The sequence below is a fragment of the Castor canadensis genome, chromosome 11, assembly GCF_047511655.1.
Source record: "Castor canadensis chromosome 11, mCasCan1.hap1v2, whole genome shotgun sequence".
In the NCBI taxonomy this organism is placed as follows: Eukaryota; Metazoa; Chordata; class Mammalia; order Rodentia; family Castoridae; genus Castor; species Castor canadensis.
Window position 1 is genome coordinate 118,476,531 of NC_133396.1, and position 24,631 is coordinate 118,501,161.

Here is a 24,631-nt window from a genome sequence, read left to right on the forward strand (position 1 = left end):
AAATGGAGAGGAAAAATGGAGTGCAAGGGCTGAGCCCTGAGGCACAACTATTCTGAAGTCAGGCAAATGAGGATATGCCATCAAAAGGAATTAAGAAGAAACAGAGTTAGCATGAAAATCACAAGTTATCCTAAAAGTCAAAAGAAGAAAGGTCTTCAAAGGGAAAGGAACAGTCAAACAATATAAAGTACATGAAGACTGGAAACGGATCATGAGATTGAGCAAAGAGATGTGGGTAACACCAACAAAAGCGTTTTTTACGGAGTGGTTGGAAGAAATGCATGATTAGAGCAAGTTCAAGAGAAAGCAGAAGAGAACACTGAAACAGCAAGACGAGGTAACTTCTCTTTTGTCAGAATCCTGACATTAAACATTCCAGTGACTCAAACTATGAGGAAAAAACATTACTGGGGTTTATAGGTCACTCAGTTAATGATACTCTTTTTTTTTAACAGCACCCTAAATGAAGAGAACCAGAAATATGGAGCAAAAACTGAGAAACTATAGCTTTTGTTGTTGCTTTTAAGACAGAATCACAATGTGACTGTATAGTGACATAAATAATCAAACATAGTGAGAAGATTTTACGATGGAACAGGAGGGATAACTACTAGAACAAAGTCCTTGAGTAGGTGAGAGGAAACAATATACAATCGAAGAAGTTGACCTTAGCTAACGCAGAAACAATTTAATCACAGTAATGAAAGGGACAACAAAGAAATGTTAGCAGCAATGCACATAGATGAGCAGATGTAATGGTAAGAACTTAGAGAAAAATCTCTTCTATCTTCTCAATGAGAAGGAAGGTGCTGGAAATTTAGGGAGAAAGAAAAAAGTAAGGAACAATCATGAAGGAGAGTGACAGGGAGAAAGTAGCAGGATTGCTAGGGAGCTTTAAAGACCCACTAGAGACCAAGGACTGTTTTATGTGCCTGAACATTTCTTTTTCCCAGCTGTATTTAGCCACAGAGATGGAAGGGTGGACTTGGCCAGGGTGAGGTTTCTCCATCTTTAACTAGGGCAAAAACAGAGGAAAGAAAATTGAGGCTCTATTGCTAGAGAGTGATTATGAAATTCCAAGCCTGAGGAAAGGAGAAGTAAAGAGTAAAGAGATTCCATTGGAGTAAAAGGAATTTTAAGGTGAAGAACTAGAGCTGGAAACATCAATGGACTGAAGGATAGTGACTCCAAGAATGGTTTAACATTATATGAAGTCTAAGTCCAGAGGACAGGAGATTCAAAACCAGAAAAGCAGGGAAGGGAGGTTAAGAGAGTCAGAAGGAGGACGGTTAGAGCAGTGATTTTCAAAGCTGGGCCTGAGAAACACTATGGTTCCCACGACACTATTTTCAAGGTAATTTTCAATAATGGCCTTTTCTTTTCAACCCCCACCATACCCCCATCTCTTCTCTCTTCCCAAACAGTCACCCTTTCATGTCTGTTTTTTTTTTTTTACATCTAGATTCCACATGAGAGAAAACATAGTTGCCTTTTCTTTATTCATTTTCTAATGTAGAAAGGAGTTTCCATCACGTGATGAGGAGATCATGACAGCTAACGAATCTGATAAGCATTTTAATTTTTCCTAGAATAGATAACTATCTATTGTTGTGGGTTTGGTGCATAACCATGTAAATTTCCTGGGATTAATTCAGTTTATTCTAAATACTTTTACTGTGCTTTTATTAGCTATCTTCAGCTACATCTGTCATAATCTCTACAATCTCATCATTATCCAATACATGCTACTTTAAAATTCAAGGTTTCTTTGTGCCTACAAAGAAACACAAGCTCTTATGCAGTCACAACTACCTTAACACTGTCTAATCAACATCAGGAACACACACTTATGACTACTGCCCCTAGTAATAGTCTGGTCATCTCAGTCTATAAAGAGCGCTCTATGATGATCCCACCATCATGAGCTCACCTAATGATGCACAGTCTGCTGTTAAAGAATAAATGGCGTACAAATTCATGCCTTGTTCTAGAATACTAGTAATTTTTTAAGATGCTTTTGAAAATTTTCTAAATCTTTAAATTTCACCAAAAATGTTTACAATTTAATATTTAATTCCACAACCTTGTTTTTGTTTTGTAGTGTTGGGGATCTAACCCAGGGTTCACCCATGCTAGAAAGCACTCTACCACAGACCTACATGCCAAGCCCTAACACCTACTTTTAATGTGTTTTTCTTTTACTTAATAATGAATCATCAGCTTAAAAAGAGGAACTTGAACATTCACCTGTTTAACCCACAACTATACAATTTTGAACCTAAACATGCTTACAAAGATAAATATGATATATCTGAGTTCTTTGACTCACAGAAGGGAAGACTAAAGAAAGTGGGCAAAGCCAGAAATAAAAATTTAAGAATAGGGCTGGGGTGTGGCTCAGTGGTAAAGTGCTTGGATACCATGTATGATGCATTGGATTTGATCCCCAATACTGCAAAAAAAAAAAAAAAAAAAAAAAAAAAAGTCTGTCACTCAACCATATAGATATTAATAACTTAACTATTGTGTCTCATGCAACAGAACACTTTTGAGTAGTATACTATCAGCTGTGGGCTCATTAAGGCCAAATACTTGAGTCTAAAGAAAAAGAAATTATTTTAAGTGAAGATGTGACAAACTCTTTAAAAGCCAGAGATTGTTATAGACATTACAGCTAGGAATGAAAATGCCAGGGAAGCATCTTATAAGGTAAGACATAGCATCACTCTGGCTGGAGAAGTGCCATCATCAATTGCTGGAGACCTGTAAAGCCTTAACAAATGACAATGCTGCATGCTTGCAAGATGAAAAGTCAGTCCAAGAGATGAAAGTCCTGACACTTTTCAATGATACAGTAACTCTTCTTATTAAAGATTTGGCAGAGGCAGTATTTTATCTACATTACATGACTATCTTACAAATACATGACTATACAAACATGGCAAGACCTAACGTTTTGTTATATTCATCTGGTATTAGTATCAATTTATTATCAAAGATCTTTTATCACAATGCCTGTCCATAAACACAAGTAATGCTGAAATATTCAAAGCTTTTTGTATTTCCTCATTTACTCTAGAGCATCTGTGCTTATGACTACACTGATGATGCAAAGCAACACTGGGTAAAAACAGCAGGTACCTTAGCACAAATCAAGGCAGTAGCACTGAACCATACTAATGATCATTAAATTCTTCTCTGTCACACGCACACACTTTCAGGGAAAGAAAAAAAGGCTTCTTCAGCTTACGAATGTCCCTGCTGCAACAGCCAACAGCTGTACTGATGAAATCTCAATGGTAAGTATTCTTCTTAGTAATCTGTATAACTAAGAACTAGGGCTGCATCCAGGACAAATGCCTTCATAACTGCTAGGCTGAGAGCTATACGACCTGCTGTTTTTTTCACTCAATACTATTTTTATTTGAAATGATTAAAACTAAGGCTATTGTGATTTGACTATCTGTCAGCACGTTCCTCAAAAATAAACAAAGTAAGTCTTTGCAATTTCAAGGAAAACAATAGGTGATATTTGTTCCCCACAATAAAAATTCAAAGTTTTCAAGGAAAGATTAGTATTCTTAACTTGTACATGCCACAGTGAGTGTGACAACTTCCCAACACAGAGTTCAGATATGTGACACAAAGAATTGCTTATTATTGCCCAATGAAAGGCATCAACATTTGGAAGATTTGCATAATTCAATAAACCAAAATCTTCCAAACGACCAACACATGATGTTACAAAATCAGGCCTGGATAAAAGATCAAAGTACAAAATAGACTGAAGAATTTTAATTTAACAGAATATGAAAAGTTCAGTGATTCACAATTTTGGTATAGGACCCAAGAAGAATGCCCACAACTATATGAAAAGGCTACAAAAACATATATTCTCACAATTATATTGCAGTAATAGGCCAAACTGTCTTCATATAATTCAATCAAAACAATGTATCATAGACTGAATGTTGAAAGAGATGCCAGAATTTAAACTGACATCAAAGACACTAACAAAACTATAACCAATACCACTTTTCTCAAAAATTTTCTCTTTGGAAAATAAACCAATAGAGAGTAACTATATAAGGACTCATGGTCTGGAATAACTTTTTAAGAGTGTTATAAAGTTTCGAGACTAAAAAATTTAAGAACTTATGGTAAAGAAGCAATGACAGTAAGAAGAAAGTTCACTATCCCACCTTCAAACCCAGTAGTATGAGAGGTAAAGAAAAAGCAGCCACCACTGAGCAGTCAGGTTTCTATTAGAGCAAACTGGTAAAATGAGGCTTCCCTCTCTTCTGAAACATCAATTTTCTTCATCTACCAGTTTACTTCTCTCCCACTGAGTAGTCTTAGTATTACTGGACCTACAGAGGTGTGACAACTCTAGCTAACAGTCCAGGTTAGTTTTCACATTCTGAGCCAATCACTTCTAAACTTTCAACTATTGTATATACCAGCACAATGCAACATCAACAAGATTCTTCCTACCAATTTCACTTCCACTTCCGCCATCTTGCACACTCCACAGGATAATGCTACTCTCTGAGGCCACAGCAACCATTTTGTCTTTGTCTCCATGTGGTCCTCCAACCACTTTTGCATTTAAAGCCACTCGTTCAATAGTCCAATCTAAATATGGGCTTGTGAATACTTGTTGCCATCCTGAAGATTCTTTGATTCTATTAGAAAGAATAGATACATAGTGCAGTAGTAAGCAAAAAGAATACAAATCAATGTACCAAAAATAACAATAATTAACCACAGCTACCCATCCATCTTTATATTTAAAAATAAAATTGTCTCATGTATAAGGACATAATTTTATTCCAGATGTATCTCATACTTACATAGGACATGTGACCACTTAAAAAGAGGTAAGAGTTCTATTTTTCTCCAAAAAATAATCTAAGTCCCCTCAAACACTTTAAAACCTCAAAAGAAAAAAAAAATGGTTGTATTGGTTGTATCTTTCGTATTTCCACAACAAAGTCTACCTATCATTTTCTTTTTTTTTTCAAGTTAAGTACAAATTTATTATCACATAAAAATCTTTAAAAATTAAGTAATTTAAAAACAAAAACAAGTAATTTACAGAAGGATTACAGTATCTAGAGATAATCTAGTGTACCTTTCAAAATGTACTGATACATTAAAATCAATAAACATCCAGAGAAGGTAAAATGTGAATTACCTCAGAAGTGAGATTGATTAGCTCCACCTAAGATAACTGTTAAGCACTATGTAGATTATGAACACTAAGTGGGGAGGTGGCCCAAACAATGTACACACATGCAAGCAAATGCGAAAATGATAAAAAATAAAATAAAATTATACACTTTACAAAAAGACCACTTAGGATTTTGAAGGAATTTCTAAATTCATAATGAGAAAGCAAAGGAAGTTGTCTACATGCTTACAGTAGAAGGGTGGATATAGCAAAGGATAATAAAGATTTACATGATAGATGGATTCATCTTCCCAGAATTTGCAAGATTTCAGGATTAACTTTTAATGCCATAGAAATCTACAAAGCAGGTATAAACATATTAAGTTTTTGTGGCCAATTATTCTTCTGGTTTTAGCTGGCTACTAAGCACTGTGTACATGAAGATTACCAATACAAAATTTTGAGTAACTTTCTGACATAACAATGACAAAGAAAATCAAAGTGGTCACATGTTACCTGTACCAGGAATCACCAATCTGTCTAAAAAATATTTACACAATAGATGATATAAATTGAAAAGGAAACTCCTTCTCAAAATAACTTTAAGAAATTATATGCAGTTTAAGCAGAGAAGAAATTAAATATTTGAAATAGCAATCAAACAATACTAAGAATATATGTGTGATGGAATTGAAAATTTGACTATAACCTTTTAGGGAGAAAAGGTAAAATCAATCCAGTCCATAAAAATAATCAATATTGTAACACATACATTAAAAACCACAAAATAGAGATGGTACAAACTACATAGAATCTATTGTAATTTCTGTAAGAAAGTAAAAATATAAACACTACCTATCCAAAAAAGGAAAAATATTTTCCCTCAGAGGGTGTATAATTCAAGTGAACTAAATTGGTTTTGCCCTGTATATACAAAGTCTATCAGAAAAGATAAAGGCTTAGACCTCAGGTGGACCCAGACTGAAACAAAAAGATATGTTTATAGAGATATACAGAAATTCATAGAAAAATGGGAAGAAAATGTGAATAAGATATAGCTCCAAAGGAAAAAAAACCTTGATATAAGCACTGGGAGAAGTAACCAATATCAAGGAACATATAATAAAAGAAAAGATGATTATTGGGGTTTGGGGAAAGGGAATTAATAAGACTAGATGCTAGAAAAGAAGAAACAAGTTTTACTTTTTAGAAACAAATTTTAGAAGCCATAAAGGAAATTCACTGCAACACATCCGAATTAATTGTTGAACAAAGATGCCAATTCAGAGGTAATATTCTCAGAGTCTCAAAAGGAACCAATCTGGTTAAATCCAACCAGCTTCTCCAAAGACTCTGAGTACAAAACTACCTATCATTTTCTATGGGTAAAAATGGTCAACAGCTATCAGAATTATTCCTTTCAGTTATTAATCAACTTAAAAGTTATTATTACTAACTAAAATGACACATTAAATCAACTGTTTCTGGCAAATTAAGAAAAGAAAGTACACCACACATTCTAATACTGCAGAACAATTAGATGAACAAAGAAGAGGGCTCTGAAAATTGGTTTTAAACTTCTAAATGCAGACTTTATGGGACTACTAAGTCTCTAGATGTAAAACTAATGTGTTATTTAATACTTAATTTCTTCAATAAGTGTATCTGTCTACTTTTAATAATTTTCTGCCCTATCTGAATTTAAGTCTTTGAGACATTCTACACGATTATATAGCCTAGTTAGATGGCCTAGTTACGTCATTATGATTAATGATTCAAACTAGTATATATTTTCAAAGTTACACTAAACAGTTTATGTAAATAAAATTGTAATTTTTCTCTTCACCTTACCTAAAAAGAATAAATAGATGAGAAGAAACAAAACTATTTCATTACATACTACTTGACATACTCTTTGAAAAAAATCAAACTTAGGAGGTGTGGGTATATAGCTCAGAAGGTAGATTTAAGAAGGAGCAGTAAGACTTCTCAGTAGTATCAGTTTATACTCTCTGGGAAATATTTAAGACATATAAAGACTACTGGTAATATTTACTAAACATCTGCCAAAGTAAAATCAAACTAAATCTATTAGATGATAAAGAAGTAGGTGAAGGGCAGGCAGAGTGGCCCCGAGTTCAAACACCAGTATCATCAAAAAAAAAAAAAAAAAGTAGGTGAAATATGCAGGGAAAAGAATTTATTGCTAAAAGAAACAACTCTCCAATTTAAAAATATAGAATTACAATTTTTAAAAACTATCCTCTTAAATAAAGAGCAAACCCTTATAAATTACAGAGTACCTGTAACACACAGCAAAATGTGCATATGCAGCTACAATCCAGTTGTGGTGGCCAGCTACTATCAACACCTTTCGTGGATCCACAGGAAATCCTGTTAAATTTAGAAAAAGAGTATTTTACATTCTAAAACAGGAGTTGGCAAATTATGACCCATAGGCCAATTTCAAGTCTTCTGCATGTTTTAGTTCAGTTTGGTTGGAGCACAGCCATGCTCATTTGATTACATATCGTCCATCATGTTTTCACACTAAAATGGCAAATGTGAGTAGTTCAGTAGAGGTCGTATGGACCTCACAGCCTCAAAGTTGAATTTCCTCTCTGGCCCTTAACAGATAGCTCGCCAACCTTTGTTCTAAAGAGTCAGAGCAAACACCACATAGCATTTTAAATAAAAATTGTGTTAATGAGACTTTCTAGATATATAGATTAAAAAGAGGTAAGGCGCTGGAGCACAGCTGCTCAGTGGTAGAATGCTTACCTAGCATGTGTGAGGCCCTGAGTTTAACACAGAGCAGAAAGAGATGGGGGGGGGGTGGGGAGAGGGAGAGAGAGAGAGAGAGAGAGAGAGAGAGAGAAAGAAATAGACAAAACTTACATATTTTTAAAAATAATAGCATTATGGAGAGATAGACACATGCACTTTTCTTTTCTATGTACATAATCTTTGCTTACCCAGCCTAACAGTTTCCTCTCCAGTTCCAGAGAGAACAGGCTGTGTTCCACTTCCCCGGGCTTCCCCCTCTGTAGAGTTTAGGCCATTCCTACAATCAGCAGAGGACCTAGCTGTGTTGTTTATTTTACGACTAGGAATACCTACAAAGGTGAAAAGACAAATTTATTTCTAAGTTAACCTTTCAAAAATTAAAAATATCACATTGTAACAGAGAAATGTGAATTTCATTATATCTGAAACAAATTTTCAAACACAGCAATTTATTACAAATAATAAAAACCAAAATGAAGATGAAAAATATAATTTAACAGATATATGTCATATTGTTTATAATAAGTAAGACTTACCATATTATGATCCACTTTGCCCAGCAAAATGGTCACTAACCCAATAGATCAATCATAGTCTGTGAGCCAGTCTTTAAATTATGGAACAATTGCCAGGTGTCAGGTACCATGTACTAATTCAACTACTTTAGAACTGCATTTCCTCATACTTTCTAAAAGGGGAGCCTTTGTAAAAAGAGATATCTTGCTTAGAAGCCCACTAATACATGGGCAGAGGCAGAGCTCTTCTAACTTGAAGTGGGGCTGAGATGACATTGACATCTTTCTGAAGAGTGCCTGGGGTTCTACAAAATGGATCTGTAGGACCCGTGACATACATGAGCCCTCTGATAGAGAGGTTAAGCAGTATGTGCAGAGCTGAGTACTTGCCATGGAGATCTTGGGCTCACACAGCTTATCTGGTCCTTTACAAGAAGTCTGCCAAGCCCTACTCTATAGCATAAACATATACTGTGACTTTACCTTTATAAAAATCAAAGTTCTTACTATTTCTAGATTTATATAATAAAAACAGTTTTTCCTATTTATGTTTGTAGTTGCTTAATGATAAAAACAATTTTTTAAATGGCTGAATAAATTAAAGCTGAAATACCTGGTGGGGGCAAGTAACCATGAAAAAGGACACTGCCACAGGATGACCGCTCCAATTCTTCACATAAGAGAAGCCTTCTCACTAAAAACATTTCAAAGCAAACTTGTCAAGAGTACATGCAAACAGAAAAACAGTGCTCCATTTTTATTTTCTCTAGTTAAAGAGGATAAGGAAAGAAAAGGGAAATGGTTAGGTTAAATCAGAGTTGACAACATCTTTTTACTCTGAAAATCCACAAAAACTAAGCACTGAACTATTCCGTCAAGTTAGGACCAGACGTAAAACACGTTTCACTTGAACAAATTTAGTGCACAAAGAGTCAAATCACAAACACAAAATACTGAGAGAAAAACACCTACCTAATGGAGTGATTCCATAAAATTCTGCTTCATGCCTGAGAACATTAATACTCACTCCCCTACAAAGAAATAAACAAATGGTGTACATTCTTTTTGATGTACATTACTTTTCTCCTAATATCCTTAATCATTTGAAAACTGAATGTCAATAGAAACATTTGCTACCTACTTAAAAACCATTCATACACAGATGACTCAGATGAGTAAGTGAGAGGTTAGGGCTCTGTAGGGTTCATACAAATGAATTACCAAAAAGAACGTGACTAGACAAACAACACAGTGGAAACCATTCTTTTATGGAATCACTTTTAATTTTTAATGTAATTATTTCTACACAGATTTAACCTCCCCATTACACTAGAAGCTCCCTACATATTTGAGCTATTTTGTATTCCTTCTATACTGCTTCTATAGTCATGTAATAGAAATTACTTGGTGAATGAATTAAAAAAATTGAAAATTGGATTTAAAAAAAGACTAGCTTTAGCAAGGACTATCTTATCTGGATGAAGATAATGTTATTTTATACTAGTAAAGTTAATAGAAAAATTAAAAATTTTCAATGTAAGCTTCAGAGTTTACTAATGATTCATTTTAGGTTTCAATTATAATCTGCCCTTACTTTAAAAACAATCCCTGGCCTTAATAAACATGTGTAATTATGATATTAAATTGTTCTTATTTATGAAACTCATTATGGTTAGTGTAACACAACAATGCTTAAAACTTCCTGATTCCATTTCAAAACCATTTGTGTTAACAGTACAGCAGTACTGGCCAATTACAAGGTGGCTCAGTACACAAATCAAAGTTCTTGAAGAGCTCCCTTCTCCTGGTAAGGACAGACTAACAAATATGGTAATTAATTATAGTTTCATGCAAAGAACAAAGTTAGAGCACATTTGTTTTTTTTTTAAATTGCTCCCCAGCTTTTTAGAAGACAGCACTTGGAGAATTTAAACTTTCTACACTTTTTTAAATGAAAAAAAAGGTAGTATCTATAAGAAAAGCAGTCAGAAAATATAGACATTGAAAATAATTTTGCTTTTCATAGCTGATGCAATGTGAATTAGTTACAAGGACACCATCTAATAAGTAAAATGGATGAAAATAATCTTACTCAAGAAGTACCTCGGAACATACCAACGTACCACCTCCAACCAACTCCAAGCCAAAACAGCCCCCCTGAAAGCCTCCATGTTCTTTCACTCATTTAATAAATATTATTTTGTATGTATTATTGCTCTCTTTTTTTAACAGTGAAAATATACCCGGGAACAAGCCAGACCAAAAATATCTTTTCAAGAAACTAACCTTCTAGTGAATACAAGTCAAAAAATCAAGTAATATAAAGAAGCAGCTAAAATAAACACCTAGATATCTAAAAGTTGTATGTAAAAAACACAGGCCTTAACGAAGTTTATCTGGAATATATGAAATAAAAAAATAAAATTTCAAAAAAAAAAAAAAATCATGTAGTAAGCTCTCCTATGCATCAAGTATGGAACTACGTCCTGGGAATACATAGTGAACAGTAGCTGCCATTCTGGAATTTAAAGTCTACTGAAGACAGACTACTGAAGAAAAAGTCAAGAGTGCCTATAACAAGTGCTGCTGTGATGACAGGACAGGAAGCTGTGAATGAGACATTAGCAGACAGAGCAAAGGCTACCAAAGTAATCAGATGTGAAGATCAGGAAGAGTTCCCAAGTGCTGTAAAAGAAATTAAGCAAGGGCCAGATTACTAACAAACAAGATCAAATCCAAAATCCTAAACCAATTAGTCCTACACAACATACAAAACAAGGGTTTTAAACAGAGTAGCAACCCAATCAGATTCACATTTTTAGAACACAATTTTGGCTGTGATATGGACAGGAAGGAACACAAGGTAAGACGACTGCTTAGGAGGCTGTTGGGGTACTCTCAACAAAGTGGTGACAGTGGCCTGTACCCCAAAGTTTAACTAAGGAAAATTTTAATCAAAAATAATCTTGGCAAACATCACATGTTCTCATTTGTGGAAGCCAAAAAAATTATCACACAGAAGCAGAAAGCAGAATAGAGTCCATTAGAGGCCATGAGACAGTAAAGGAAGGGAGGAGGGAACAGTGAGCAAGTGGATAATAGGAAGCAGTTATGTTATACAGCACAAGAGGGCACTGTCCTCTACAATAAATCACACATTTCAAAGTAACTGAAGAATGGATTGAAGGTTACCAGCCCATAGAAATGATGATGATTCAAGAGATGGAAATGCCAAATTGCTCTGACTTGATTATTACACATTATATGCATGAATCTAGTTACAATACTGCACCCCATAAATTAGTACAGACATTGTGTCAATTAAAAAATAGTCTCAGGGAAAAAACTTTATATACCCAAAATACATAGCTATCAGTGAGAATTTACTTTAAAAAGGATGAATTTCTTACCTTAAGTCTAGTTCTTTTGTCCGAAGAAAATTTAAAATGGGTGCAAATGCTGCTGGATCTCTATCAATAAATATCTACAAAAGAAGAATTTTATTTTCAAATTAAAAATTAAACTTCTCCCTTTAATACCTGAAATACTAATAAGGAACAGCGATTCAATTACTTAAATATCATACTCCCTTGATTCCATTCCTAATTTTAATGTTTCTAAAATCAGAATGCAGCTATAACTGTGTGTATTTAATTTGGTAGTGTCAGTTTTCTCATTTCTATTTACATTTTGGGGGAAAAAGACATCTGAGGAAACAGTTTTATCTGAAATATTCTAGAATTCCACAAATACTTTGAAAACATTATATATAAGTAATATTTTCTTATATTGCCAAATCATTAACTATTGGTGACAGTGGATGTGACTGTATTATACAACTTGTGAATCACTAAAATGTCAAGAAAAAAAAAACAAAAACAATGTACTTTTATAATACACTCAGGGGTCATCAAAAAAAAGCAAACCCTGCACACTGCTCTTAAAGCTGGGAAAAGAATATTTTTCAAATATCACTTTTACATTTACAGCTTTACTAGCTCAATTTCCTCAAGGGCTGTAAACAGGTAATGGCAAAAAAAAAAAAAAATCTTTTAAAATAACAAATACAGAACCACAGAATAGATAAGGAGAAAGTAAAATACTTTAAAATGTGAAATGTTACTGGTAACATTTTAAGGAAATGTGTACCAAGACTACTTTGAATCAGTTACAAAAGGTCTAACCATAAAATTGAACACCTTGTAAAGCTTATCTAAGTCAACTGACAGGAAAATGGTTGCTAATAATAAAACTTTTTATACTGTGATCAATTATTTATACACTATCAATGAAATTCTTGCTTTTGATTTTAGTTGAGTCAATCAGAAATTGAGCAATCATCTCATATTTGTGGGGATCTTATTACTGATGAGGACTTTTTATAATTTCATATGGACTTGTCTGCTCTGCTACCTTATTCATCTGCACATCTCACCACAGCAAATAAATACCACTGGTCACTTCATTGCCTACAAACAAAAAGCCTTTAGACTTTGTGAGATCCTACCCTCCTTAACACTAGTCATTTCATGCATATTTTTAAATGCATAAACTGATTTTCGGACTGAAATTTTACAGGTCTTTACTTTCCTCACTATACCACTGCTTACAACTTCATGAGGTCATTTCCCAAAATAAGACTATGTGACTTTACCACTCTAATACCAAGCTATTTTCACATTTCTATTTATGTTACTACTAAAGTTTCAATTATTGATTAAAGAACTTATTTACTCTATTGCCTACAATTTCTCTCTAATCATGAATATTTAAAATTGCTGTATGAAGTATTTCCTCTTTAAGGTTCTCTTTCCTGTTTAGAAACACTACACATGCTAAGAAATTAAAAAACAAACAAACAATGCCACTGTTAGTGGTAATTAAAATGTCAGCTTTCCTAGCCTCTTAGAGTCACTATGTACTAGGGACCAAGCATTAATTGTACTAATTTAGAAATACACATCAACATTATACTCACAGCACCAGTTTCATCTCGAAGTGTTGAAATTCTTCCACTCAGCAAACTAGAAGCCATTAAAATAAGCTCAAGTTAGTTTTTAAAATCTGAGCATGAATAAATTATTTATCAAATGTCAAAGACCAATACACATGAGTATTTGTCTCAAAGTTTAAAATATTTCTATTTTAGCCAGGCGTGGTCAAACATGCCTGTAATCACAGCACTCAGTGGCTGAGGAAGGAGGAATACAAGTTCAAGGCCAGAATGTTCAAAATAGCAACACTCTGTCTCAAAAAAACCAAAAAACAAAGACAAAAAAATTTCTATTTTAAGAGCTAACATTTAGGAGCTGGGTATGGTGGTACACACCTGTAATCCCAGCACTTAGGAAGCTGAGGGGACAAAGGGATCACAAGTTTGAGGACAGCCTGGACTACAATAGCAAGACCCTATTTCAAAACACAAAAAGAAAAAATAAGCACAAGAAGGGTAATATTTTTATTCAAAAAATTAAAGTCTCAGCTGACAAGTAAAATTAGTATTTTGGCAAACAATCAAATGCATAATAATATGACAAAGAATTACATGAATTACCTGGAAAAAAAAGAATCTGGAATCCACATAAGAGTTTGTCTTGAGGTACTAAATCTGCAATTGAAAATTATCTGGTATTACAAATGAGAATATGATTCGAAATTTCAGTATTAGATGAGTTGCTTTAATATACTGGCTAATGATTTACAAATGGTTGAATAATTTCAGAGTTAAGATTATTCAAGGAGCTCTTAGCAAAAATCAATTAATTCTCTACCATATCATACTTCCTTAAATAGTACTTTTTGATCCATCACAGGAAATCTCAACTTCTCAACATAACCTTCAAAATTACCTTTAAATTCTATTTAATCTTTCCAAACTGTCTTCCCCACAAAAGACAGAACTTCCTAATATCCCTAAGCAGTTCACCTTCACCATCATTTTGATATCTTCATGCCAGCTCCGTCATCCGCTTCATGTCCAATAACTCAAGTCTCACCCATCATTCTTGATACTATTAAGGTTTACAAATCTGCAATGGCTTTCCCAAATATTCTACTCTGTATCACCTTTTGAGCTCTTATTAACTCCACAGCAAATTACGCATTCAACACTACCTTTACATTTATGTAATAGTCTTAGGCTATTTGCAACTGTTGCATTCACTCAAGTAAAAATCACTCAGCAGATACTACTGTTCTGAAACTAAGGACCACTTGATCAAGTCTGCTTATTACCAATTCTGGAGGCAGGCATCTTTAATGAAATATAACAGACTGAAGTAAGTAAAAAAATGGCAGAAACTGATATGACAAAGAAGTGACACAAGCAGTGCTCATCCAGTCCAACCTACTGTCTGAATGCTTTCACTTTAAGACATCACACTGAGCTACAATGTTACTTGGCAGACTTTTTTCACTCCACAATTGTTTTCTGGTATTACATGAAATTTCTACAAACTTATTTTTATCTTTCATATTTAAACTAAACAGGATGACTAATAGTGGCAATGGCTGTCATGTGATATCACCAGGAAACATAGATAAGCCTCAGTAAAATGGCTTAGGGAATGTTCAGATAGTGGTAAACACTCTGTGGTCTGCCATCCCCTAAATCAGTAGCTTGGAATTATCAGAAAAGTGGAAAGTGATTACTATTTCATTCATTTCATTGCCCTTTCCCACCTTCCAAGTGGCATGACAGAAAATAGTGGACTGCAGGCCAGGTTGTATCAGAGACTCACTTATCTCTCAACTTGGCAAGTCCTGCACCAGTGGAGGCAGTTAAGGATTCAAGATATTTTATATCTTTTGATAAATGACTATTCCTCAAATAGCTGTCCACCCACGTTTTGAACTTATTTTTTGGGAATGCATTTTATATACAGTAGTGTATGTTCTCCTTAAAGTGGGTAGGGGGTGAAGAATAACCCCATAGTGCCTGGCAGCTAGCAAATACTCAAAATAAACATTTGTTGAAATTGAGGTATGATAAAGACTGTGAATAAACAAGGCAATACTGAGTGAAAAGAGAAACACTGGAGATATCACAGTACCTGACTTCAAGCTACACTACAGAGCCATAGCAATAAAAACAGCATGGGACTGGCACAAAGACACACACATAGACCAATAGAACAGCACACAAGACTCAGATATAAATCCACATAGCTACAGTCACCTGATTTTTGACAAAGGAGCCCAAAACATATGATGGAAAAAAAAACAGCCTCTTCAACAAATACTGCTAGGAGAACTGGTTCTCTGCATGCAGAAAACTGAAAACTAGATCTTGTCTTTCACTCTGTACTAATATCAGTTCAAAATGGATCAAAGACCTTAATGTAAGGTCTAAAACTTTGAAACTACTCAGGAAAGAAATAGGAAAACACCAGAACATACAGGCATAGGCAATCACTTTCTAAACAGAACTCCAATTGCTCAGCAATTAAGAGAAAGGATTCACAAATGGGACTACATGAAACGCATCTGCAAAGGAAACAGTCACTAGACAAACAGGCAGCCTACAGAATGGAAGAAAATCTCTGCCAGCTATACATCTGACAAGGGATTAATAACCAGAATCTAGAGGGCTCAAAAAAAAAAAAAAAAAAACCAAACAACTAAACTCCCAAAGAATCAAAGACCCAATTAAAAAAATGGGCAAATGAACTGAACAGAAATTTTTCAAAGGAAAAAGTACAAATGGCCAAAACACATGAAGAAATGCTACTCCTGTACTATCTAAGAACGCAAACAAGAACCAAAGTGGGGGGGGTGGGGAACAGGGGGATTCGGGGGGGGGGACAACCCTCAATCACTGCTGGTGGAAATGTACAAGCACTATGGAAAACAGTATGGAAGTTTCTCAAAAAACTAAAAATACAACTCCCATCTAATCTAGCAATACAGTCCTAGGCACGTATCTAAAGGAATGTAAGTCAATATACAATAAAGACAAGTGGTAGTACATCTGCCTAGCAAGTGTAAAGTCCTGAGGTTCAAACCCCAGTACCACCAGAAAAAAAAAAAAAAACACTTCCACACCCATGTTTATTGTAGCATTATGCACAATAGCCAAGCTAAACGAATGCATTAAAAATGGATTTTTACATACAGATGTACAATGGAATATTATTCAGTCATAAAGAAGAATGAAGTTTTGTTATTTGCAGGTAAACAGATGGAACTGGAGACCATCATGTTAAGTGAAGTAAGTCAGGCTCAGAAAGACAAAGGTTGCATGTTTTCTCTCATATGTGGAAAATAGATACCAACAGAAATGCCAGCATTATCATATATACATATGTATACAGAACATCTTTCCAATAGCAGGACTATTAGAAGAGCCTCCCGACAGGACAGAAAGAAGAAAAAAGTGACAGGAGGTGAGTAACACTGAAGTACATCACATCTGTGTAGGAACAAGAGACAACAAAATACACTGAAAATTGTTGAACTACAGGGTTGAGGGGAAAGGGTAATGAAGAGTAAAGGGGGAGGAAGGGTTAGACTGACTAAAATACAATATATTTATAGGAAAAATACCAAGGCAAAACCCCACTGAGTAATGAACACACACTTAATGAAGGAGTGTAGAATGGGTCATGTTAAGGGGAAGGGCCTAGTGGGAGGGGAGGTAAATGAAAAGGGTAAAGGAGGTGAATATGGTTGATGTATTTCTACACATGTATGACTATGGAACACTGAAACCTTGCTGAAGTCATTTTAAGAAGGGAATGAGGAAGAGGGAGAGTAATGGAGGGAATGAACTAAACCAAGGTGCATTGTACACATATATGGAAATGCCACGATGAAACCCCCTGTACAACTAATATATACTAATAAAAAAGTTTTTAAAAAAAGAAATTACAGTGTGATAAGAAGAACCATACTCTTTATAGATTCAGTTAACCATTTTATACAAAACTGAGACAGTGATTCTCAGGCACAAACTGTAGGCTTTCTATAGTTACAACAGAGCATTTCCATATTAGGTATTGACAAACAGATGTCACTAAACTGCCCACTTTACAAACTATTTAGTACTATCAGTGTCAAAAGCAGCAAAAAAGCATATGTACAGTTCCATAAAAAAGTTTGTTACAGCTTTATTCTCAGTCTTATGCACTACTTTTTTTATTATCAAAACATGCTTTTCAATCACAATTAAGAGATTATCTCGGCTTCCTTCCTCTAACTTATGACTGTACATCTATAAGGAAAAAAGATTCTCTCACTGACTAAAGGAATGACAGTGAAAAAAGAAAGACAGTGAAATAATTCAATTATTATCTATCCATATGTAAACTACATACAGTTTAGAGGACACAGGGAAGGAAGTTAACTAACAATTTCATAAGTTAGGAACCATCCAAGCGTGGCTAAGCAGTTCCCACACTCATTAATCTCACTAAGATAGGACCCTTGTGGGGATCACTATGCATGGCTGTAATGATCCTAGCACTCCGGAGGCTGAGGCAGGAGACTGGCAATTGGAGGCTAGCCCTGCCGGGATACATATGAAGCTCAAGGAGAGTCTGAGGTCACACTGAGACCTGATTCAAAAACAGAAGAAAAAAAAAGGAAAGGAGCTACACACAGTCTGAAGAAAACATGGCAAATTTCCCAATGTATATTTCTTAGCTAACTCTTAAAACAATGAAAAGCAGATTACCACTAGTTACACAAAACTTAATCAATTAAAAAAATCAGAAAGACTTATTCACTCTGTTTCAGAAGCCATCAAATTAATCCCAAGCAAGAATAGTTTATAACTTTGTTGTGCTTTTTTTTTTTTTTTTTTTTTTTTTTGCAGTACTGAGGATTGAACTCAGGTCTTGGACTTACTAGGTAGGCCACTCCACCAGTCTGCCAGGCCTTTTTGCAATGGTTAATTTTTTATTTTTATTTTTTTGGTAGTATGGGGTTTGAACTCGGGCCCTCATGGTTGCTAGGAAGGTGCTCTACCACTTGAGCCAATCCAACAGTCCCCTGCATTGGTTATTCTGGCTATTTCCTTCTGAATTTTACTTATGACTTCAAGGCTTCAGTTCTATGCCAAAAGGTGGTTCTCCCAGAGGCAATTCCTCAACTTCAACAGCAACTACATCAGGACTTTTTCTCTCAGACTGACTTAAGTGACTTAATTGTGTTCATCTGTGTTTTTACACGATATAGGTGACTTCAAGCTGTCTTCTAGCTCTAAAATGATGCAAGAGCATGTAATATGAAGTAAACCTAGAAGATATTCTTGGAATACTCAGTTTTGATTTCTAATAGGTATATCCTAATAACTCTAAAGACTGTTTAAACTTTTAACTTCTATTTTTTATTCCTATCTAACAACTTCGGTCTTCTGCATTGTCCAAACCAGTAATATGTTTATTATCTTATTTTGTACTCTTTGCTATCATTTACAAAAATTTGGAACTTGATTAAACCAAGGATCATAATTAATATAAAGTAAAATGTTAATAGTGCTTTCCACAATCTAAATTTTTAAACTGAAGTCTGAAGTCATGAGTAAGAGTTCAAGCCACTTTCAACATACAATATATATAAAACTACCGCTTAATTTTTATTACTTTTTTTTTCTTGGTGCAACTGAGGTTTGAGTTCAGGATTTTGTGCTTGCAAAGCAGGTGCTGTAATACTCGAGCCACACCTTCAGTCCACTTTGCTCTGGTTATTTGGATATAGAGTCTCGCCAACTACTGGTCGGGTCTGCCCTGGAACTGTGAGTCTCTGGATCTCAGCCTCCCAAATAGCTAGAATTACAGGCAAGAGCCACGGGCACCCTGACACCACTTAATTTTTATCTAATACGTACATCCTTTCAAATGTCTGCAAAGAAATACACTGACAATCAATAGCAATTATAAACCAGTGTAAGGATTTTAAATGACTGGGAACACTACTCTTTAGCAGTAATCCACATTGAAGACCTACTCCTATGAATTATTTTCCATTTTTGCATGTGTAGCTACCTGCAATATTCTCGCGTAATTTGGGGGACAGATGCATTTCTTACACAGGAGGTATAAATCAGGCAATAATGTTCCAACTAGGGGACAGGCAGAGTGGTTCAAGTGGTGGAGCACTAACTAGCACGTGTGAGGCCCCAAGTTTAAACCCCAGTACTGCCAAAAATAAAAAAGTAAATAAAAATTTTAAAACTACTTCCTATAATAATGTGGAGACTTTTCAAACTCTTAAAGCTTTGCTTTGGAGGGAAAAAAGTGACAAAGAACGAAACACTGCTGTTTCTTATGCTTAATTCTCTGGCATACCCAGAAAACCATTAAGTGTTTGGGATTAACGTACTACAAAATTTTTTTTAATCGCTGTGGTTCACACTGTTGTCACTTTACACTTTTTAGGCTATTCATTAAGTCTTAGATGTTTAAAACCGGTCATGTTCTCGAGCACATATTCCACAGCTCCGCACGGTTTATCTCCTACTATGCCCAAAACTTCAAGCAGAGCGGGTCTACTCCCTTTTCTCAGGAGGGTGACTCATAAGTCATGACAAAGCCACAAGAACTGATTCCCCCTCCACTCCTCAGCAAGCTTAGTAAAAGGCACAGAAAGGGAGTGGATAAAGAAGATCTTTCCGTCCGCTTCCTTCATACCAATATGCAAAGGTTCCTAGAACCCACTGTTCACCCCGCAGTTTCTGGACACACTACACGTTAGACACAGCCTTCGAATCCCTGCATCGAGAGACTCTGAAAATAATAATGCAAATCTTGGGCACGCCTTGCACCGAAATCAAACCCTGCCTGCAACTCTCTAGCAAGCCTCACTAACCCCACACCTGGCTGACCCGAGACGGTCCAAGCCCAAGGCCAGGCTCCTACAAAATTAATTCCCCCAATACAGTGGGACATTAGCCGAGACAGGCCCTGCATCGTCCCCCGGGCGACACCTTAGGCAGGGGACGACACAAAGGAGGCCGGCGACCTCCAAAGGCACGGGGTCGTTACGGGAAGCCGCGCGCCGCGCCGGGCCAAGTGCACCAGTGCCCAGCTGCCCCGCGTGTCCCGCCCTCCGGCCGCCCCGGCCCGCGCGCGGCTCACCTGGTCCCCCCCACGTTCAGCTGCACGATCTCGCCGCTGCCCGCCGCCGCCGCCGCGAAGTTGCCGCAGTGGCCGCCCGCCATCTCCGGAGGCTCCGGTCGCGCACGCCGCACCCCCTCCCCGGCTGGGTCCGCGGGGCCCGGGAGGCAGCGGCGGTGGCGATGGCGGTGGCGGTGGCGGCGGCTGCAGGGCCAGCGGGGCGGTGGCGGCCGGAGGGCGGTCGGCGCGCGGAACGTCCCACCTTCGCGGTGGACCTGCGGGTCTCGCTCGTGTCCGCCTCTTCCCCTCCGCTCCCGCCGCGTGCCAAGGCCGCCCGGCCTCCACCTCTCACGGCCTCCAGGCCGCCGGTCCTGCCCAGGCCTGTCCTCAGCGCTGGGCCTCCAGCGTCGCCGCCGCCACCGCCACGGCGGCCGCCGCAGCCACAGGCGGCCTGGGAGGAGGGGTCACCGCTCGGGACAAAATACCGCAGCGCGCACTCTTCACACGCCGCGCCTCGAGAGGGAGGGGCGCAGGAAGACTGAGGGAGCCGAGGCTTCTCGTCTGTGGGCGGGGCTTCCTGTCTGGAGGCGGGGTTTCCCCGAAGAGGGGGCGGGGCGCGCTTCAGACGGCCGCGGCCCACGCGGACTCCGCTACTCCCCGGGACTGAGATTCGCAGAGTTGGGGAATCCGGGCGAAATGTTCCGAGCATCTTCGGAATCCACCTTCTGCACACGGATTTGGGGAGGACGGGAGAATTTCCCTAGAGGAGGTAGAAGTTGATACCTAAATGCACATGTGCAGAAGTAGTGAAAATTTGTGGAATTTAGCACACTACGGCGGGGCTGGGGATGTGGTTCAGTGCTAGAGTGCCTGCCTAGCATGCCCAAGGCCCTGGATTCAAGCCTCAGCGCTGCAAAAAGCAAAAGCAGAAACAAAATGCTTTATAGCGCTTTATCTGTAAGACTCCTTTCCTTCCCTCTTCAATTTCATCCCCACTCTCCCAAGAGATTTTATTTTGTTAAGCAGAAATGGAAACAAGAAGACCAAAACAAAAAACTCAGGCTGTGGACTGTGTGCAATGTGTTTAGGGATATAGTAACTACTCAACTAAGGCTAGATACACACACAGACATCATGCAATGCAGTATCATTGTTTATTAATTTACTTTTGCTTTCAACATTGCATATTGGAACCTAAACCTTAGAAACTACTAAAATATATCTTTAAAGTGTACTAAACTGCACTACTACAATAACTGATGTCAGTCAGCTAGCAAAAGCTGTGCATTATATTTCAAAGTTCATTAGTTTGTGGTACTAAATTTTCAGCACAAGTTGTATGTTGTTTTAGTTTTACTATAGTAATTCAAAGTGACATCTTACAAGATGGTAAGTTTTTATTCTCATTGTCATCATTTTTAAAGTTCAGCTGGCAAATATACCAGTGACATAAAATACTTTATCCAGATTTGACTTAAATAGGATGGTAGTACTTACAAAGGTAAAGTAAATATTATTTACCCCAGATAGTGGTGATCGGGTTAATAATAATAGCTAATTTGTGTTTATTGAGGGCTTACTATGTGCCAGTGGTTTAAACATTTTTTTGTTACTTTGTCTTCATGACTGTTATCACTATTATAAAAATAGAAAACTGGGACTTAAAATGATCAGAAAACATTCTCAAAATGACATAGCTGGAAGTGGCAGAGTGGGAATCTGAATTCAGGGTCTTCTGAGCATCACACTGCACCTCATTGCTCTCTGCAAGATGAGTAGCAGTTCAGATTAAGGTAGAAGCAAACTAAAAATCCTTCCTATTTTTGAAGTTTAGCTGTCTTTGCCCAAACTCACAATGTCTGGTTTTATCAGGAACTGAAACTCTGCTCTCACATTTGTAGAACAGAATTAAATGATAAATATGCCACTTAATTTTCCCTAAGCCTAGATCTTGGAAGAAGGACAGAGAACACTTGCTATTTCTTTTTCCTAAAACAAATAAATGAAAAAATAATCATCTCATTACACATGAATTATTTATGAGCAGGACATCTATCTTATCAAAAGGGAAAGATCTCACTATTTCATAAAACAAATTGTCATTGCTCTTGATATGTCCAGATCAAGGAGTCTCTGATGGCACGTTTCATTCATTAAACTTAAGACATGACTTAATTTTTAAGAATAAATTGGAACAGCATTAATAAATTCAAAGACAATAAAATGAGAAAAAAAGATTTGCAGTATCTATCAGGAATATGATTTAAAATATCTGATTGCATGTGTATTCACATGCAATTAGTAATGGAATTATAACTAATGAAAACACTAAATTTGCTTGCTAAAACAAAAAAAATGCAATATTCATGAGGTTAACTAAAATTGAAAAGTTTGGGAAAATCCACAATTGACAAGAGTACAAAATGGTCAGATTAATGCATTGTTGATTAGAGTTTGAAAGGATATAGTTTTTGGAGAGCACTAGTGAGTATCAGCATTTTAAGTATACAAACCCTTGACCCCATAAATCTCTTCTGGGAATATTTCCTACAGACACTGTACATGTCATTGTGAAAAAAGCTCATGTTCATTGGAGCAGAATTATTATAAAGCAAAACCTTAGACTCAATCGGGAATCATTTTCAAAAATGTATCACCTATTATGACTCTTTGGGGGTCAACTCTCTATGACCCAACCAGAAAAAATGTCCAGGCATATGATTTAGTTGGGGGAAAAAATGAAGTAACAGGATAATACATTATGAATATAATCTTACTTATTTTTAAAGCCAAAACTAAAATCATGTTTTATCCACTAATACTTCTGTATGGAAGTGCATATATTAAACCGAAAAGAATAGAAACCTGTAGAAAGGTCTTAAAATTAATGAAGGGAATGCAGCTATGATAAACAGAGATAAAACCTTTTAACTCTATATTGTTTCATTATTTACAATGAGTTCTCATTCATATATGATTTGTATGTATGTTATGTATGTATAAATGTATAAGTAGTGTGGAGTCAAGGTTGACCCCATGACATTTTAAAAATATTTTTATTTAAATATTTACGCATATAAAATAGATTCAATGTTTAAATAACATCACTTTTAATTGCATGTTAAATTTGAGATGTCTAATTGTATCAGTCTGTTTTCTGCTGCTACAACAAAGTAATTGAGGATAGGCACTTTATACAGGAAAGAGATTTAGTTAGGTCACAGTTTTGGTGGCTGAAAATCCAAGTTCAGGTGGTCCTATCCATTCAGCTTCTGATGAAGGCCACCTCAGATGTATCACAACATTGCAGAGACACAGGAACAGAAATGGCTTCATTTAGAAAAGGAAATTATTACGTGCAGAAGAGATAAAGCCGGTGGGGGGAATGCTTTACACCAATCTTCTCTGTTGAGCCCTAACTTACTTTGTGACACCAGCCTTACTTTATCCTTTCCAAGGTGACCTAAGACATTCAACAAGGTCCTACCTCTCAAAGATTTTCCTACTGCAATGTCATCACAATGAATACCAAGCTTCCAGTGCCTTAATGTTTCAGGGAGACACTGAAACCATGGGAGACCAGTCCTCAAAAAGTCTCATGTAAAGGAGTATGTTTGTTTATTTCAAATTTTTGGAGGATCAATATTTGGTCCTACTGCACATGATTAAAACTTACCACATGCCACATACAACTTAGCAAACAAGGTTGGTATTGTTTGAATTGGTGCCTATTCAATGAGGAAAAAACATTGTTGATGTGCTTGGCTGAGGCAATGTCAAATTGCTATATTCTTGCTTTCATTTTGCACTAATTTCATTGTAGACTATAACAAATGATTTGTGCACTGAATTAGACGGTCAAGTAAGATATGGAGTAGGCAGCTGAATAAAAGAGCCTGATGTTGGGAAGAAAGCTCCAAGATGAAAATTCAAACCTCAGTAATACCTTCCCCCCCAAAAAAAGAAAAAAAACTTTTAGAAGATATTATTTGTCCAGGTGTGGTGGCTCACTCCTATAAGCTCAGCTACTTGGGAGGTGGAGATTGGGGAGATTGTGGCTCAAAGCTAGCCCTGGGCAAAAATGTGCAACCCTATAGGAA

At 36.5% G+C, this 24,631-nt stretch overlaps 1 protein-coding gene across 4 annotated transcripts in view; it reads right to left on the reverse strand.

The window, feature by feature from the left end:
• Positions 1-20,704, reverse strand: part of Kctd3 (potassium channel tetramerization domain containing 3) — a 50,932-nt gene extending 30,228 nt beyond the window's left edge. For 2 of the 4 annotated variants that reach the window (XM_020185314.2, XM_020185313.2), the window contains exons 1-9: positions 20,553-20,704; positions 14,030-14,083; positions 13,454-13,499; positions 11,886-11,959; positions 9,448-9,506; positions 9,089-9,169; positions 8,149-8,289; positions 7,477-7,567; positions 4,495-4,685 (exon numbers count right to left, since the gene is read on the reverse strand). In XM_020185314.2, coding sequence (XP_020040903.1) covers positions 4,495-4,685; positions 7,477-7,567; positions 8,149-8,289; positions 9,089-9,169; positions 9,448-9,506; positions 11,886-11,959; positions 13,454-13,499; positions 14,030-14,083; positions 20,553-20,635 — 820 coding nt within the window. In that variant the 5' untranslated portion in view covers positions 20,636-20,704. Of the gene's footprint in view, positions 1-4,494; positions 4,686-7,476; positions 7,568-8,148; positions 8,290-9,088; positions 9,170-9,447; positions 9,507-11,885; positions 11,960-13,453; positions 13,500-14,029; positions 14,084-20,552 lie in introns of those variants that run through there. The other 2 variants (XM_020185312.2, XM_074048326.1) reach the window with 2 other exon arrangements.
• Positions 20,705-24,631: the final 3,927 nt, after the last annotated feature.